This window comes from Salvelinus sp. IW2-2015, linkage group LG15, assembly GCF_002910315.2.
Source record: "Salvelinus sp. IW2-2015 linkage group LG15, ASM291031v2, whole genome shotgun sequence".
Taxonomy (NCBI): domain Eukaryota; kingdom Metazoa; phylum Chordata; class Actinopteri; order Salmoniformes; family Salmonidae; genus Salvelinus; species Salvelinus sp. IW2-2015.
The window spans coordinates 42,326,473-42,345,466 of NC_036855.1; the positions used below are offsets into that span (position 1 = coordinate 42,326,473).

General features: G+C 41.5%; 1 protein-coding gene across 7 annotated transcripts in view; it reads left to right on the forward strand.

The window, feature by feature from the left end:
• Window positions 1-1,347: 1,347 nt before the first annotated feature.
• Window positions 1,348-18,994, forward strand: part of LOC111973972 (bromodomain-containing protein 3) — a 45,600-nt gene continuing 27,953 nt past the window's right edge. Inside the window, exons 1-10 of one of the 7 annotated variants that reach the window (XM_024001444.3) lie at window positions 1,349-1,558; window positions 3,723-4,049; window positions 7,316-7,453; window positions 7,806-7,953; window positions 8,062-8,252; window positions 13,599-13,970; window positions 14,231-14,359; window positions 14,442-14,639; window positions 15,018-15,086; window positions 18,706-18,917. In XM_024001444.3, the coding sequence (XP_023857212.1) occupies window positions 3,858-4,049; window positions 7,316-7,453; window positions 7,806-7,953; window positions 8,062-8,252; window positions 13,599-13,970; window positions 14,231-14,359; window positions 14,442-14,639; window positions 15,018-15,086; window positions 18,706-18,917 (1,649 nt within the window). In that variant the 5' untranslated portion in view covers window positions 1,349-1,558; window positions 3,723-3,857. Of the gene's footprint in view, window positions 1,559-3,422; window positions 3,506-3,722; window positions 4,050-7,315; window positions 7,454-7,805; window positions 7,954-8,061; window positions 8,253-13,598; window positions 13,971-14,230; window positions 14,360-14,441; window positions 14,640-15,017; window positions 15,087-18,705; window positions 18,918-18,994 lie in introns of those variants that run through there. The other 6 variants (XM_024001445.3, XM_024001446.3, XM_024001448.3 and 3 more) reach the window with 6 other exon arrangements.

Consider the following 18,994-nt stretch of genomic DNA (forward strand, 5'->3'; position numbering starts at 1 on the left):
TCCACATGACGCCATACACACTATCTGCCATCTGCCCGGTACAGTTGAAACCGGGATTAATCAGTGAAGAGCACACTTCTCCAGAGTGCCAGTGGCCATCAAAGATGAACATTTGCCCACTGAAGTTGGTTACGATGCCAAACTGCAGTCAGGTCAAGTACCTGGTGAGGACGACAAGCTTCCCTGAGACAGTTTCTGCAGAAATTCTTCAGTTGTGCAAACCCACAGTTTCATCAGCTGTCCGAGTGATTGGCCTCAAATGATCCCGCAGATGAAGAAGCCGGATGTGGATGTCCTGGACTTGCGTGGTTACACATGGGCTGCGACATTGGATGCAGTTTATGGTAGAGAAATAAACGTAACATTATCTTGTAACAGCTCTTGTGGATATTCCTGCAGTCAGCAAGCCAGTTGCACGCTCCCTCAAAACTTGAGACATCTGTGGCATTCTGTTGTGTGACAAAACTGCATATTTTAGAGTAGCCTTTTATTGTCCCCAGCACAAGGTGCACCTGTGTAAYGATGATGCTGTTTAATCAGCTTCTTTATATGCCACACCTGTCAGGTGGATGGATTATCTTGGCAAAAGAAAAATGCTCACTAACAGGACACAAATGTGTGCAAAACATTTTAGAGAAATAAGCTTTTTGTGCATATGGAAAATGTCTGGGATTGCTTATTTAAGTTCATGAAACATGGGACCAACACTTTACATGTTGAGTTTATTTTTTGTTCAGTGTAGATGAAAATATTCCCTTTACTAATGAAAAACGGGACACTAAAACATTAGGGGAACATTACAGGTAACATTAGAAACACGTTCTCTCCCTAGACTTGTTAGCTGGGAATGCAGGGAGTTGTGCAATTACAGCATTCTATCGGACACATTTACCTTTAAATCCATTGTTCCTATAAGTGATGTATTATTGTAGGTAATATCTGATTCTATATTTAATAATGTTGTATCAAAGCCAATTGATAGCTTCGAACAATACGTTTCCCTTCATGACGACATGTTTGGCCAAAACATGGCTTGTGCAATAAGGAGGTGCATCTTGGGATATGTAGTAGGTAATTTAGGGACATACCTCCAATTCTAAATGCTTTAACCATCAAAACACAACAAGGACCATGATGCTGCTCGAAATTGCGCATGTATATTGCAGACAGTTGATGACCATAAAGAATGATAGCAGCATCTAATGGCCAAAATACTTTATTAGCGCCAATGAGCGCTTCCACCATTTTAATGTGGTCAACTGGGTGGGACTTCAATTTTATTGGCTGATCCCTCCTGGTGACCCTGTTGTAGTCATGTCCAACCGGGTCCTCATAAGTGATCAGCCAATCGTGAAGAAGAAAATTGACCTCTTCACATTGGAGATAGTCTAATGGCGCTACCACAGACGCTATAATGGCACAGATAAAAAAATATTTGTCCTCTATCTAGCTCTATGCTGATAACTCATCTAATATGCTAGCTACTTCGCTGAAATAAAAGGTACCTGAAAACTGCGAGCGAACCACCACTGGAGCCATTTGAGGAGAAAGTAATAAAGTAAAATGTTATTTTGTTCTGGTTTGTGTAATTTAAAGGACAGGATACATATCTAAGTGTTTCTCAAATACACTCAATCTAGGTTGTTTTCTGATTCGGCCGGCCCGCTCGGCGCCTTGAAACAATGCATAGCTACAAAGCAGCTAGGATTTGTTAGGCTAGTAGCTAACGCTACATTTATCATATGCGAAGTTTAAATGGGAAGCTAGCTATCTAATTATATCATGTTCAACACTTCTATAACACACTACTTAACATTTTAGGTGTAGCTACTTCACGCGAACTAGTGGAGTATGTACGTTGCTAGCTAGCTCTTTGCATGGCGTGCACATTTAGGATTTTGCCGATTGAGAGGCTAGTTAGCAAGCTAGCATTGCGTTGCCCTGCCCGCCATCTTTTTAAAGGAATAGATGTGATGATACGTAAACATGCACACAATCGCTACATGTAAAATAGCTACTATTTTGTGAGATAAAGGGTGGATAAGTAGTTGTGTACATTTAGCAATATGCATTTTAATTGCTAAGCGTGTCAGATCTTGGACGTAACATGGGGGGGGGGTGCTTTTTGGAACGTTTTATCTCTGCATCATTGATGTTGCCTAGCTACAGATGTGATTTAACCAAATATTGTTGGTATCCATTACTGGGAGTTACAGGTTTGGTACTGTTTGGTGTAGCTACAGATTGTAACACCATATAATGTAATTACAGGTTTGGTACTGTTTGTTGTAGCTACAGATTGTAACACCATATAATGTAAATACAGGTTTGCCTGTACAGAAGCTGCAAGATAACTTTATGCTAAACTGGTATTGGCTATACAATCTTCGTTCTCGATTTGTGGAAACGGGAGTCCCATAAAATGAGTTTCAGGGGGTCCGTTTGAATTTTGAAAATGCTCCGTTATTAAAATAAAATATATTTTTGCTCCATGAAGTAATCCAACAATGTGTATACACTGCCATCTTGTCTCTTTCAAGTGTTCTCTCATTGATGGAGACAGGGCTGTCATGACATGCAGCACTTTGGGGTGGACACCCATCTGTCTCGATTAATGGGAGAATATTTGAAATAGACAAGATGGCAACGTACACATTGTTGGATGACTTCATGGAGCAAAACATTTATTTTAATAATGGAGCATTTTCTTAATTCAAACGCTCCACCTGCAACTGGACACGGACATTTTAGAAGATACATTTTGGGGGAATTGAGAATGAAGAAAGTATTGTTAAGGTCGGTCGAAAATTCTCTGCTACACTTACAGTAAGTGATAATGCCCGAGAAGCCGGTGTTTGGAGGATATATTGGCACGGGTATTGTCTGAAAGACTGCAAACTAGATGCACTAAGTTTCGTTATACCTTTTTTCAATTGACATTTCTTTATATATCCTTAAAAATTATGGCAGCTGATTCGTGATTTCGACAGGATGAGAAACGCTGCCTGCCTCTCTCCTCCCCGACCCGTGCAGGTTCATTGTTATGGGACAGTTGGAGATAGAATTTGAATATTGAAACAATTTTGCAGAGACAGACAGTAAGGTTTATACAAATCTCCACTGTTAAAAAACTAAATGTTAGTCTAATTTAAATGTGAGATAATGTGGAGATCAAGTTTATATCAGCTGATGAGACAGTGGATTGCGCAGTCAGATGGAACAGAGTAAATAGGCATTTTTACGTCATAGATTTAGCAGGTGGTAATTTGTGGAATAGACACCGGCTGGAATGCGTTTTTAACCAACCAGCATTCACGATTAGACCCACCCTTTGTATAGCAAACAAACAGTACCTAACCTGTAACTCCCAGTAATGGATACCAATTTTGGGGGGGAAATTATCTGGTTTAACAATCTAGCTAGCTGTTGCCCAGTTAAATGCTAAATTCTTTGCCCATTTCTACGTGATCAGGTGTCTGTGCAGGCTATATTACTTAGGCTAGATGTAATGTGTACTCACATTTTTTATTAATTACATTTTTTGTTTATTATTTAGCTACCACTGAGAGCTCAAAGTCTTTGTCATAAAATGTTAGCCTCATTGACTCAAGTAAACTTTACTGTCTGCGAGGATGCTATCTTGAACTCTGAGTGTCTCATATTTTCTGAACTGCAGGTCCCTTCATTTTCTAATTCCAATATTTGTTTATTTTGTTTTGCAGGGCACGGACACTCAGGTCATGAGATGGGATGTGTGTACTGCTGGAGGAATAAGGAGCTGAAAGAGGAGCAAAGTATCCATTGAAAACACTCAGACGTTTTGCAGAACTGGGAAGAAGTGTTCTCCTGTTGCCAGTATGTCGGCTGTTCCTGCGGCCGTCCCGACGCTTGTTAATCCACCGCCACCAGAGTTCTTCAACCCCAACAAGCCTGGCAGGAAAACTAACCAACTACAGTACATGCAGAATGTTGTGGTGAAGACTCTATGGAAACATCAGTTTGCGTGGCCCTTTTATACGCCTGTGGATACCATCAAATTATGTCTTGCTGTAAGTCGAGTCCACACTCTGTAGTTTTCTCTTTGTTATTGGTAGTTAGTAATAGGTAGAAGCAGATCCTTTAAGCTAGTAGGGCTGTCCCCAACAGAAAAAAATCTTGGTCCACCAAAAGTTGTCTGTTCTTTCGACCAATCGACTGGTCAACATTTTTAAAGTGTATTTTTCCATATAACATCAAATATATGCATTGAGCTTGTCTGATGCTTTAAGCTTACGGTTTGATAAAATAAGACAAATGCCGCAAGAGTGCGCCATAGATCTAGATAACCAGAATTTWAAAAAACGTAACCTGACCCTACTATTCTCCCTCTCCTGCTGGCTTTCGTAGATTCTGCCATTACTCATCTAATGTTGCCAGGTGTTTGGGTAAAATGAATTTTTTTGTTTTTTTCTATAAATTACTGACAACATTTCTCCCAAATTCCAAATAAAAAATATTGTCATTTAGAGCATTTATTTTCAGAAAATGACAACTGGTCAAAATAACAAAAAAGATGCAGTGTTGTCAGACCTTGAATAATGCAAAGAAATAAGTTCATATTAATTTTTAAACACAATACTAATGTTTTAACTTAGGAAGAGTTCAGAAATCAATATTTGGTGGAATAACCCTGATTTTCAAACACAGCTTTCATGCGTCTTGGCATGCTCTCCACCAGTCTCACATTGATGTTGGGTGACTTTATGCCACTTCTGGAGCAGAAATTCAAGCAGCTTGGCTTTGTTTGATGGCTTGWAACCATCCATCTTCCTCTTGATCACATTCCAGAGGTTTTCAATGGGATTCAGGTCTGGAGATTGGGCTGGCCATGACAGGGTCTTGATCTGGTGGTCCTCCATCCACACCTTGATTGACTTCGCTGCGTGGCATTAAAATAACATCAAATTGATCAGAAATACAGTGTAGACATTGTTAATGTTGTAAATGACTATTGTAGCTGGAAACAGCAGATTTTTTAATGGAATATCTAAACTCAGCTAAAAAAGAAACGTCCTCTCACTGTCAACTGCGTTTATTTTCAGCAAACTTAACATTTGTAAATATTTGTATGAACAAAACAAGATTCAACAACTGAGACATAAACTGAACAAGTTCCACAGACGTGACTAACAGAAATGGAATAATGTGTCCCTGAACAAAGGGGGGTCAAAATCAAAAGTAACAGTCAGTATCTGGTGTGGCCACCAGCTGCATTAAGTACTGCAGTCCATCTCCTCCTCATGGACTGCACCAGATTTGCCAGTTCTTGCTGTGAGATGTTACCCCACTCTTCCACCAAGGCACCTGCAAGTTCCCGGACATTTCTGGGGGGAATGGCCCTAGCCCTCACCCTCCGATCCAACAGGTTCCAGATGTGCGCAATGGGATTGAGATCTGGGCTCTTCGCTGGTCATGGCAGAACACTGACATTCCTGTCTTGCAGGAAATCATGCACAGAATGAGCAGTATGTCTGATGGCATTGTCATGTCAGGATGAGCCTGCAGGAAGGGTACCACATGAGGGAGGAGGATGTCTTCCCTGTAACGCACAGCATTGAGATTGCCTGCAATGACAACAAGCTCAGTCCGATGATGCTGTGACACACCGTCCCAGACCATGACGGACCCTCCACCTCCAAATCGCTCCAGAGTACAGACCTCGGTGTAACGCTCATTCCTTCTGCGATAAACGCGAATCCGACCTTCACCCCTGGTGATACAAAACAGCGACTCGTCAGTGAAGAGCACTTTTTGCCATTCCTGTCTGGGCCAGCAAAGGTGGGTTTGTGCCTATAGGCAACGTTGTTGCCGGTGACGTCTGGTGAGGACCTGCCTTACAACAGGCCTACAAGCCCTCAGTCCAGCCTCTCTCAGCCTATTGTGGACAGTCTGAGCACTGATGGAGGGATTGTGCATTCCTGGTGTAACTCGGGCAGTTGTTGTTACCTGTCCCGCAGGTGTGATGTTCGGATGTACCGATCCTGTGCAGGTGTTGTTACACGTGGTCTGCCACTGCGAGGACGATCAGCTGTCCGTCCTGTCTCCCTGTAGCGCTGTCTTAGCCGTCTCACAGTACGGACATTGCAATGTATTGCCCTGGCCACATCTGCAGTCCTCATGCCTCCTCGCAGCATGCCTAAGGCACGTTCACACAGATGAGCAGGGACCATGGGCATCTTTCTTTTGGTGTTTTTCAGAGTCAATAGAAAGACCTCTTTAGTGTCCTAAGTTTTCATAACTGTGACCTTAATTCCCTACCGTCTGTAAGCTGTTAGTGTCTTAACGACTGTTCCACAGGTGCATTAATTGTTTATGGTTCATTGAACAAGCATGGGAAACGGTGTTTAAACCCTTTACAATGAAGATCTGTGAAGTTCTTTGGATTTTTACGAATTATATTTGAAAGACAGGGTCCTGAAAAAGGGCTGTTTCTTTTGTTGCTGAGTTTATATTATTTGTTACTGCTCGACTAAAACAATCTCGGTTGACCAACAGACTGAATCCTAGAATCTGTAAAAATGCTGTGAAAATTATGATAATTCCCTTGTACTGAAAGGACTGTTTGAATAGACCGCTGAAATTTCAGCCTGTTTTGGTGGGATAAAGTCTTGGCCTGCCTGGTGCAAGACCCATAAGAAAGAGAGTTCCAAACCTCTCCGCCAATGACAGCTCATTTTCAGTTCTCCCCTCCCCACTCAGACCACTCCCAGACAGTCCGAGCAAACTTCTTGAGAAATGCCACTTTGCTAAGAAGCTATTTTTGTTTCTTTTTGACCATTTTCATTGAAAACAATCACAGTAAGGTACTTAGTTGTTACCCAGAAATGATTTGATTTTGATATAMAAACGTCTGCATTGGACCGTAAACCATGTTTTGAGGCTATATAGTGTTTGTTTAGATTTTACTTTTACAAACATTGGAGTAAAACAAGCTTATATTTTGGGTTCTAATAGGGTATTACAGTTTAACTAAGCTCATGAGGCATGTATAAGTTATATTCTCAAAGAATCAATGGGTATATGTCATTCATGTATAAGTCCAGAAATGGATGTAATAGCTAAGGATTCTAGCTTTAACGCTGTGGATGTATGTACATTTTTGTGTGGTTCCTAAGTAGTAGTAACATTACGATGTGTGAAAGGATGAACCCCTCATTGTTCAACATTCATCATCTTAAAACATGTTGTTTATTTCCTGGCCATTTATTTTATTGCTCCCTCATATTGAATGGTTCTTTCCAATTGATGGTTCTTTCCAATTGATGCTGTCATATAGGACTATCATAAAGTTATCAAGAGCCCAATGGACATGGGAACAATAAAGAAGAGGCTAGAGAATAACTACTATTGGAGCGCCAGCGAGTGCATGCAGGACTTCAACACAATGTTTACCAACTGTTACATCTACAACAAGGTAAATTCTCCTTTACCATCAATTCCAAATCTAAATACAAAAAACAGCAATAACAAGTAGTTCAAAGAGCATACTTCCTTTTGCCGTTTTTTCACAGGATCACATACACTGACATTTACACACACAGATAGTTTTCCAGTGACATTGATTTTAACTTGTGAACTTTATTTTGACTCATCAAGATGAGGATTGTGATTTGAATGTATTTACACTTTCTCTACTCTGGCTAGAGGCGCCCCATCACCTTTCTAGGTATTATTGATACTGTAACTGTGATCATTTTGATCAGGCGCTCCGTCTGACCTTCGCCTTCATCTTGACCCATAACTCATGCCCTCTTGTATTCCCACAGCCTACAGATGACATTGTGCTGATGGCCCAAGCTCTGGAGAAAATCTTCTTACAGAAAGTGGCTCAAATGCCTCAGGAGGAGGTGGAGCTGCTACCACCGGCCCCCAAAGTTAAAGCTGCCCACAAACCAGGAGGGCCTATTAGTGCAGGTAACTCCATCCTTTCACAGTTGGGAGGAACTCGTGTGCTGAGGAAAAGTTGTTTGAGGGGAAATGTCTATGATTTACAAAAGTTTGCTTCCTGCGTCTTTCTTTCAGGCAGCCAAGCAGAGGCTGAGCCAACAGATTCACCCCCATCCACTTATCCCAGCTCCCCTCCACCTGTGTGTCAGACTCCTGTCATAGCAGCCACGCCAGTGCCAACCATCATCTCTGTTATCCCTGTCCAAGCTGTGTCTCCCGCTGCCTCCATAATGGCTGTGGTTCCCACAGCACAGCCAGTCATCAAAGTAAGTCCAGAAAGTCTTTCAGGTATTGGAAACAACGTTGGGTGTGGATATGTGGGCCTGAGCAAGTGTGATGTCATTAGTGTTTGTGAAAATGCATATACAGTGCCTTGCAAAAGTATTTATCCCCCTTGGCGTTTTTCCTATTTTGTTGCATTACAACCTGTAATTGAAATGTATTTTCATTTGGATTTCATGTAATGGACATACACAAAATAGTCCAAATTGGTGAAGTGAAATGAAAAAAATAACTTGTTTAACTTCTCTAGGGTACGTGAGACGGTAGCGTCCCACCTCTTCAACAGCCAGTGAAACTGCAGGGCGCCATATTCAAATACAGAAATACTCATTATAAAAATTCAGAAAACAAAACATATTTTACATAGGTTCAAAGATTAACTTCTTGTGAATCCAACCACGGTGTCAGATTTTAAAAAAAAATGCTTTGCGGCGAAAGCATACCTTACGATTATTTGAGAACATAGCCCAGCAGACAAATCATTGCAAACAGTAACCAGCCAAGTAGAAGAGTTACACAAATCAGAAATAGAGCTAAAATGAATCCCTTACCTTTGATGATCTTCATATGGTTGCACTCAGCAGACATTCATTTACTCAATAAATGTTCCTTTTGTTCGATAAAGTCTCTTTATATACCCAAAAACCTCCGTTTTGTTCACGCGTCAAAACAGGCAGACAAAAAAATCAAAATTGTATCTGTAAAGTTCATAGAAACATGTCAAACGATGTTTATATTCCATCCTCAGGTTGTTTTTAGCCTAAATAATCGATAATATTTCAACCGGACAATAACGTCGTCAATATAAAAGGTAAACAAGAAAGGTACTCTCTGGGTCGCGCGCATGAAAAAGCTCTGTGACACTTTAGGGTCCACTCATTCAGACTGCTCTTACTTCCTAATTTTTCAGAATACAAGCCTGAAACCATTTCTAAAGACTGTTGACATCTAGTGGAAGGCATAGGAACTGCAATTTGAGTCCTAAGTCAATAGATACTGTAATGGCATTGAATAGAAAACTACAAAACCAAAAAATAAACTACTTCTTGAATGGATTTTTCTCAGGTTTTCGCCTGCCAAATCAGTTCTGTTATACTCACAGACACTATTTTAACAGTTTTGGAAACTTTAGAGTGTTTTCTATCCAAATCTACCAGTTATATGCATATCATATCTTCTGGGCCCGAGTAGCAGGCAGTTTAATTTGGGCATGCTTTTCATCCAAAATTCTGAATGCTGCCCCCTACCCTAGAGAAGTTAAAGTGGTGCATGCATATGTATTCACCCCCTTTGCTATGAAGCCCCTAAATAAGATCTGGTGCAACCAATTACCTTCAAAAGTCACAATTAGTTCAATAAAGTCCACCTGTGTACAATCTAAGTGTCACATGATTTCACATGATCTCAGTATATATACACCTGTTCTGAAAGGCCCCAGAGTCGGCAACACCACTAAGCAAGGGGCACCACCAAGCAAGCGGCACCATGAAGACCAATGAGTTCTCGAAACAGGTCAGGGACAAAGTTGTGGAGAAGTACAGATCAGGGTTGGGTTCTAAAAAAATATCCACAACTTTGAACATCCCATGGAGCAAGTGGGAGACTCCCCAAACATATGGAAGAAGGTACTCTGGTCAGATTTAGCTTTTTGGCCATCAAGGAAAACACTATGTCTGGCRCAAACCCAATACCGCTCATCGCCCCAAGAACACCATCCCCACAGTGAAGCATGGTGGTGGCAGCAACTTTGAAACTGGTCAGAATTGAAGGAATGATGGATGGGGCTAAATACAGGGAAATTCTTGAGGGAAACCTGTTTCAGTCTTCCAGAGATTTGAGGCTGGGACAGAGGTTCACCTTCCAGCAGGACAATGACTGTAAGCATACTGCTAAAGCAACACTCGAGTGGTTTAAGGGGAAACATTTAAATGTCTTGGAATGGCCTATTCAAAGCCCAGACCTCAATCCAATTGAGAATCTGTGGTATGACTTAAAGATTGCTGTACACCAGCGGAACCCATCCAACTTGAAGAAGCTGGAACAGTTTTGCCTTGAAGAATGGGAAAAAATCCCAATGGCTAGATGTGCCAAGCTTATAGAGACATACCCCAAGAGACTTGCAGCTGTAATTGCTGCAAAAGGTGGCTCTACAAAGTATTGACTTTGGGGGGGTGAATAGTTATGAACGCTCAAGTTTAAAGTTTTTTTGTTTTTTATTTCTTGTTTGTTTCACAATAAAACATATTTTGCATCTTCAAAGTGGTACGCATGTTGTGTAAATCAAATGATACAAACCCCCCCAAAATCTATTTTAATTCCAGGTTGTAAGGCAACAAAATAGGAAAAATGCCAAGGGGGTGAATACTTTCGTAAGCCACTGTAAATGTTAATTTGTTTATTGTTTTTGTCTATGTATGTACAGTCGGAAGTTTACATACACTTGGTTGGAGTCATTAAAACTCGTTTTTCAACCACTCCACAAATTTCTTGTTAAAACGTCTTATGGGCAGGTGGGACGATAGCGTCCCACCTGGCCAACTTCCGGTGGAATTGCAGAGCGCGAAATTCAAACTACAAAATTATCAATATTTATCTTTCATAAAATCACAAGTGTAATATATCAAAATAAAGCTTAACTTCTTGTTAATCCAGCCGCTGTGTCAGATTTCAAAAAAGCTTTACAGCGAAAGCACACCATGCGATTATCTGAAGACAGCGCCCCGCATACAAAACCATGAAAAACATATTTCAACCAGGCAGGTGCGACACGAAAGTCAGAAATAGCGATATAAAAATGCCTTACCTTTGATCTTCTTCTGTTGGCACTCCAAACTGTCCCAGTTACATCACAAATGGTCCTTTTGTTCAATAATGTCCTTCTTTATATCCATAAAAACTCAGTTTAGCTGGCGTGCTTCAGTCAATAATCCACACAGTTTCCTTCCATCAAAATGCATACAAAATGAATCCCAAACGTTACTAATAAACTTTTCCAAACAAGTCAAACAACGTTTATAGTCTAACCTTAGGTACCCTAACATGTAAATAAACGATCAAATTTAAGACGGAGAATCATTATTGTCTTTACCGGAGAAAAATACCAAAGAACGCGCTCTCATTCACGCGCTTGGAAACAAGACAAAATGGGAGCCACCTAGAAAAACAAAAATTTCTGGCTAATTTTTCCAAAAACCAGCCTGAAACTCTTTCTAAAGACTGTTGACATCTAGTGGAAGCCCTAGGAACTGCAATCTGGGAGGACTTCGCCTTATAATAAAAGTGACAGCCATTGAAAATAGTGGTAGGCTGAATTTTTGGGGGGGGTGGTTTGTCCTCKGGGTTTCGCCTGCCATATCAGTTCTGTTATACTCACAGACATTATTTTAACCGTTTTAGAAACTTTAGAGTGTTTTCTATCCAAATCTACTATTATATGCATATCCTAGCTTCTGGGCCTGAGTAACAGGCCGTTTACTTTGGGCACGCTTTTCATCCTGATGTGAAAATACTGCCCCCTACTCAAGAGAGGTTAACAAACTATAGTTTTGGCAAGTCAGTTAGGACATCTACTTTGTGCATGACACAAGTAATTTTTCAGACAATTGTTTACAGACAGATTATTTCACTTATAATTCACTGTATCACAATTCCAGTGGGTCAGAAGTTTACATACACTAAGTTGACTGTGCCTTTAAACAGCTTGGAAAATTCTCGAAAATGATGTCATGGCTTTAGAAGCTCCTGATAGGCTAATTGACATCATTTGAGTCAATTGAAGGTGTACCTGTGGATGTATTTCAAGGCCTACCTTCAAACTCAGTGCCTCTTTGCTTGACATCATGGGAAAATCAAAAGAAATCAGCCAAGACCGCAGAATTATTTTTTTGTAGACTTCCACAAGTCTGGTTCATCCTTGGGAGCATTTTCCAAACGCCTGAAGGTACCACGTTCATCTGTACAAACAATAGTAGGCAATTATAAACACCATGGGACCACGCAGCCGTCATACCGCTAAGGAAGGAGACGCGTTCTGTCTCCTAGAGATGAACGTACTTTGGTGCTAAAAGTGCAAATCAATCCCAGAACAACAGCAAAGGACCCTGTGAAGATGCTGGAGGAAACAGGTACAAAAGTATCTATATCCACAGTAAAACGAGTCCTATATTGACATATCCTGAAAGGCCGCTCAGCAAGGAAAAAGCCATTTCTCCAAAACCACCATAAAAAATCCAGACTACGGTTTGCAACTGCACATGGGGACAAAGATCATACTTTTCGGAGAAATGTCCTCTAGTCTGATGAAACAAAAATAAATCTATTTGGCCATAATGACCATAGCTATGTTTGGAGGGAAAAGGGGGAGGCTTGCAAGCCAAAGAACACCATCCCATCCGTGAAGCACGGGGGTGGCAGCATCATGTTGTGGGGGTGCTTTGCTGCAGGAGGGACTGGTGCACTTCACAAAATAGATTCCATCACGAGTAGGGAAAATTATGTGGATATATTGAAGCAACACCTCAAGACATCAGTCGGGAAGTTAAAGCTTGGTCGCAAATGGGTCTTCTAAATGGACAAGGACCCCAAGCATACTTCCAAAGTTGTGGCAAAATGGCTTAAGGACAACATCAAACCCCTGACCTCAATCCTATAGACATTTTTTGGGCAGAACTGAAAAATGATGTGTGAGCAAGGAGGCCTACAAACCTGACTCAGTTACGCCTGCTCTGTCAGGAGGAATGGGCCAAAATTCACCCAACTTATTGTGGGAAGCTTGTGGAAGGCTACCCGAAATGTTTGACCCAAGTTAAACAATTTAAAGGCAATGCTACCAAATACTAATTGAGTGTATGCAAACTTCTGACCCACTGGGAATGTAATGATAGAAATACAAGCTGAAATAAATAATTCTCTCTACTATTATTCTGACATTTCACATTCTTAAAATAGTGGTGATCCTAACTGACCTAAGACAGGGACTTTTTACTAGGATTATATGTCAGGAATTGTGAAAACTGAGTTTAAATGTACTTGGCAAAGGTGTATGTAAACTTCCGACTTCAACTGTATGTATGTATGTGTGTATGTAATTTTTTAAAATTATATAAAAAATGTATGTTAAGTCCAGAAAGACCCCTCTCTCGGGTCTTTTTATTTATTTCTACAGTCTAATGAGATTTCGTGTGGGGAACGTATTTTACAATTCTGCTCCTCAAAATGTTGTCTTAGGATGTAATCTATTAGAAATCAGATAAAATGTTGAATATGCCATGTCTTGATAAAGAGAAGCAAGCCACTGATGTTTTTTTGTTTGGCCATCGTCATTTTCACAGAAAAAGGGGGTGAAGCGGAAAGCAGACACAACAACTCCCACAACCTCAGCAATCTCGGCCAGTAGAAGTGACTCCCCTACCCAGCTCCTGGAATCCCAACAGGGGAAAGTCTCATCCAGGCGGGAGAGCACGGTGCGACCCGTCAAGCCCCCCAAGAAGGGCACAGAGGACGGAGAGGTGCCACTGCTCGGTGGCAAGAAAGGCAAGCTCGGCGAGCAGCTCAAGCACTGCGACTTCATCCTGAAGGAGATGCTCTCCAAGAAGCACGCAGCCTACGCTTGGCCTTTCTATAAGCCTGTAGATGCGGAGGCGCTAGAACTGCATGACTACCATGAGATCATCAAGCACCCCATGGACCTCAGCACTGTCAAAGTAGGTCCCCTATTCACTCCCTCGACCCACTCCTAACTCTTCTAAATTGCCCTCCAAAGCCTGGCTGTTTACTTGGTGGAAGAAAATAATTTGACCCTGTTTATTTATTTTGTGGTTAAAACTGTCCCTGAACGACAGTTGACACCGTAACATCTAAGGGGAGGATGATTACATTTGTTTTACTAGTAGTTTTGCTTTTGAGTTTTGAAGAGATAGCTTTCTCAGTAATAAGACTCTGACTGTTTGCGCTGTATCCACAGAAAAAAATTGACAGTCAAGATTACCAAGATGCCCAAAGCTTTGCGACGGACGTCCGGTTAATGTTCTCAAATTGCTACAAGTACAACCCCCCCGACCACGAGGTTGTAGCCATGGCCAGGAAGCTACAGGTAGGATAAAGTTTATCAGATTTTTAAATCACCTCATTAGAGCACTGTCGGTTGAACTGCCCCTTGTCTTCTTGTTTCTCAGGATGTGTTTGAGATGCGATTTGCCAAGATGCCGGACGAGCCCATTGACGCCACCCAGCCCTCCACCATGCCGGTGGTAAGCAAGAGTACAGAGAGCAGTGAGAGCAGCGGCAACACCTCCAGCTCGGAGAGCTCGGACTCAGAGGAGGAGCGGGCCACGCGGCTCGCCGAACTACAGGAACAGGTGGGTTCGGAACAGGTGGGTTCTCACAACCAAGGACCAAGATCCAAAACCCATGGATGGATGAACAGGGAGATGCCCCCTTCGTCCCCCACTTCAGAGTTAGACCGCTACCACTTAAAAATCAAAGCCACTACATGATGTTCAGAGATTCACAGTAAAAGTGACATAGTTAACCCTCTACCGCCACAAACTGTTAGAATATCTTGGTATCATGGCTTGCATACTGTAACTGTAGAGCTCACATTTAGAGCAATGTTTTACATTTCATTCATACCAATGGTGACAGTATTTAGCTCTGATGATGAAATAGTTTGTTGTGCTGCTAGGATGTTAACATGATCTTTGGAGTTTTCTATCTTTGTCCACTGATTTCCCCTTTGGCTTTCTTACCAGCAAATCACTGTGGAGCACCCCAATGGTAACAGGGCGGGGGAAAAAAACGGGTGTGCCAAACGTTTTCAGGTGATTTATCTCTTACTTCCCCGTCCCCACAAAACTATTTATATTTTTGTATTGCACCTTGTTGAAAGAGCGGTAGAGGGTTACAGGTGGGGACCAGCACTCTGAAACGGATTGTAAGTGTGCTTGGTAGATGGTAGGGATGGGGGTTTGAAATCAAATGTTGGATATCCGGATATTCGAAATACATGTGTTTTAAAAAAAATAGTTTTTAATCTGAGCACTGCTGCGTGAGGGAGAGGCATTGGCACGCTATTGCTGCAGCTGCGGAGGGGCCGTTGTGTGTGAGATGGGAGCAAGCCGAGCAGACGGAGGGGAGAGAGAGACGAAGTAACTTTAGCCAAGGCAACTCGGCTACAGCCAAGACTAGCTAACTTGTAGCAGCCCCAATGTTATTTAACATCCCATAAAACACAGAGGAGGCTGGTGGGGGGCGATATAGGATGATGGGCTCATTGTAATGGCTGGAATGGAATAAATGCAATGGTACCAAATGCATCAAACACATGGAAACATATTTGACTCCATTCCAGCCATTACAATGAGCCTGTCCTCCTATAGCGCCTCCTATGATATAACAGTGCCTTTCTTGACTGGATTAGCCCAGACAAGCTAGCTAGCTAGCTGAGCTATTCAGCTACAGCTAGCTAGGCTAATTGAGGCTGCAGTGCATTTGGAAAGTATTCAGACCGCATGACTTTTTCCACATTTTGTTACGTTACAGCCTTATTCTAAAATTGATGAAAACATTTTTTTTATCATCAATCTCCACACACAACCCCATAATGAAAAGCAAAAACCTTGTTTTTAGACATTTTTGCACATTTATACAAAAAAAGTAAAAACTGAAATCACATTTATGTAAATATTCAGACCCTTTACTCAGTACTTTGTTGAAGCACCTTTGGCAGTGATTACAGCCTTGAGTATTCTTGGGTATGACGCTACAAGCTTGGCACACCTGTATTTGGGGAGTTACTCCCATTCTTCTCTGCAGATCCTCTTAAACTCTGTCAGGTTGGATGGGGAGCGTCACTGCACAGCTATTTTCAGGTCTCCAGAGATGTTCGATCAGGTTCAAGTCCAGGCTCTGGCTGGGCCACTCAAGGATATTCAGAGACTTGTCCCGAAGCCACTCCTGCGTTGTCTTGGCTGTGTGCTTAGGGTTGTTGCCCTGTTGGAAGGTGAACCTTCACCCCAGTCTGAGATCCTTAGCGCTCTAGAGCAGGCTTTCATCAAGGATCTCTCTGTACTTTGCTCCTTTCATCTTTCCCTCGATCCTGACTAGTCTCCCAGTCCCTGCCGCTGAAAAACATCCCCACAGCATGATGCTGCCACCGCCATGCTTCACCATAGGGGTTGGTGCCCGATTTCCTCTAGACATGACACTTGGCATTCAGGCCAAAAATATCAATCTTGGTTTCATCAGACCAGAGAATCTTCTTTCTCATGGTCTGACAGTCCTTTACGTGCTTTTTGGCAAACTCTGCCTTTTACTAAAGAGTAGCTTCCGTCTGGTCGCTCTACCATAAAGGCCTGATTGGTGGAGTGCTGCAGAGATGGTTATCCTTCTGGAAGGTTCTTCCATCTCCACAGAGGATCTCTGGAGCTCTGTCAGTGACCATCAGGTTCTTAGTCACCTCCCCGAACAAGGCCCTTCTCCCCCGATTGTTCAGTTTGGCCAGGCGGCCAGCTCTAGGAAGAGTCTTGGTGGTTTCAAACTTCTTCCATTTAAGAATGAGGGAGGCCACTGTGTTTTTGGGGACCTTCAATGCTGCATAATTTTTTTGGTAACCTTCCCCAGATCTGCGCCTCGACACAATCCTGTCTCGGAGCTCTACAGACAATTCCTTCGACCTCAAGGCTTGTGGGACCTTATATAGACAGTTGGTGGACTCGAATCAAGTTGTAGAAACATCTCAAGGATGATCAATAGAAACAGGATGCACCTGAGCTCTATTGAGTCTCATTGCAAAGGGTCTGAATACGTATGTAAATATTTCGTTTTTTTAAGTTTTAGAAATTTGCTGAAATTTCAAAAAAACTGTTTTTGCTTTGTTGTTATGGGGTATTGTGTGTAGATAGATGTAAAAAAATATATATATTTCAACAATTTCTGAATAAGGCTGTAACGTAGCAAAATGTGGAAAAGGGGAAGATGTCTGAATGTATTCTGAATGCACTGTACATGCTGCGCTTTCTACCCAACCCCATTAAGATTAAACAGCCTACCTGTTGGTTTCTCGTTGTAGCCTACTCCTTCTCATATCTCTAACTTTTAATTACATTGAGCCTTTATGCCACTTTGATTGGCCAACATAAAAAAACAAGCTACACACGTGAATGCTACCGGTCGGCCTCCAGTCTTTTTATGGGGCTCATGTCATAAAAACTACATTAAAAAGTTTGTTTTATTAAATTAATAATTTGAAATGTAATGGTATATCTTTGTAGTATGTTACAATGTCACATGGATATTTCAATACAATTTTCCGTGTTAAAGTATTCGAATACTATTGTCCATCCCTAGCAGATGGTCTTTCCCTCAGTAGTCAGCTTGCTCTTTGTCATGTAGGCCTAGATAGTCCTTTCTAAGATTTTTTGTAAGTTGATAGTTACTTTTTCCCTCCATTGTTGCATTATTTTAGTGTTTTTTAAAGGAAATGTTAGTTTTCATGGTGGTAAGCATTTCGTTGGACGATGTAAACCATGTGTATTCTGTAAATACGACTAATAAAACTTTGTGACAGTGTTGGCTGGTGGCGAATGGTGATAGTGTTAGCAGTATTTTTTTATGATTCTGGCAATGATTTCAAATGCTTTTTCCGCATTGTAGTTTCACTTAAAATATTTCCTCCTTTTTTCAAGTGGAATAAAAAAGACCAATGTTTTTGTGCTGAAGACAAGGAAATGTCAGTGTTATTAGGGTGTTTAATTAAGTTATTATATTGTTTGTTTTTTTGTTCTATATTACATATTTGTTTCTTCAAAAAGCAATCAGTCAATGGGTCACTTGGGGAGTCAGCATGTGCTTCTTGTTTTAAAGTGTTCGATAGCTGCAGTACAGGCTGGGTGGCCCCGGTGTGCTTCTCCTACCGCTTTTTTCCCAGGCCAATGGGAAATTATTTATTGAGACACCTCATTTGCATGCCAGTATCCTACTGTTTTTCTGCGATAAATCAATGTACATTATACACATCACACACTTGATTGTTTCCTCTTAACATTTTCAGCTTTCATTTGAGAAGATATGCAGAAACACGAGTACTGAATAGTCCATTAATTAATGCACATAACAATACATGAATAAGATAACTTGAGGATGATTTAAGATGCCACAAAAGCCAAGTCAATCAAGCAAATGCATGAATTGGCGATAAAATGAGACTCCTTCAAAGGGAAWAGAAAATGTCCCTCCCAGGGCTAATATATAACTAATATCACTGTCATAATTGTGGCGTGCAACAAGTTACACGTGCCAACATCACACATTAAGCTGACCATCGATGCCTGTATTTTGCCATCACTCCAAGTATCTTGCCCCAGTCCCTGCATCAGCTTCAACCTACATACACCAACATCTGGACTCATAGGTGACTCTTGACTTTGCTTTTCTCCTCAGCTGAAGGCCGTTCACGAACAGCTGGCTGTTCTGTCACAGGCCCCAGTAAGTAAACCAAAGAAAAGGGAGAAAAGGGAAAAAGATAAGAAGAAAGAGAAGGACAAGGGGAAGGCTGATGATAAGAAGAAACCCAAGTCGGCACCCCAAGCCAAGCCAGCTAATCAGAAGAAGGCTCCAGTCCGGAAACCAAACAGCATGGTGGTGGCTACCAGGTACTACTGCCCAGTCTTTTCATATCTGTGTTTCTTAATTCATCACACTGTCCTGAGCATCACAAGTAATTTGCTCA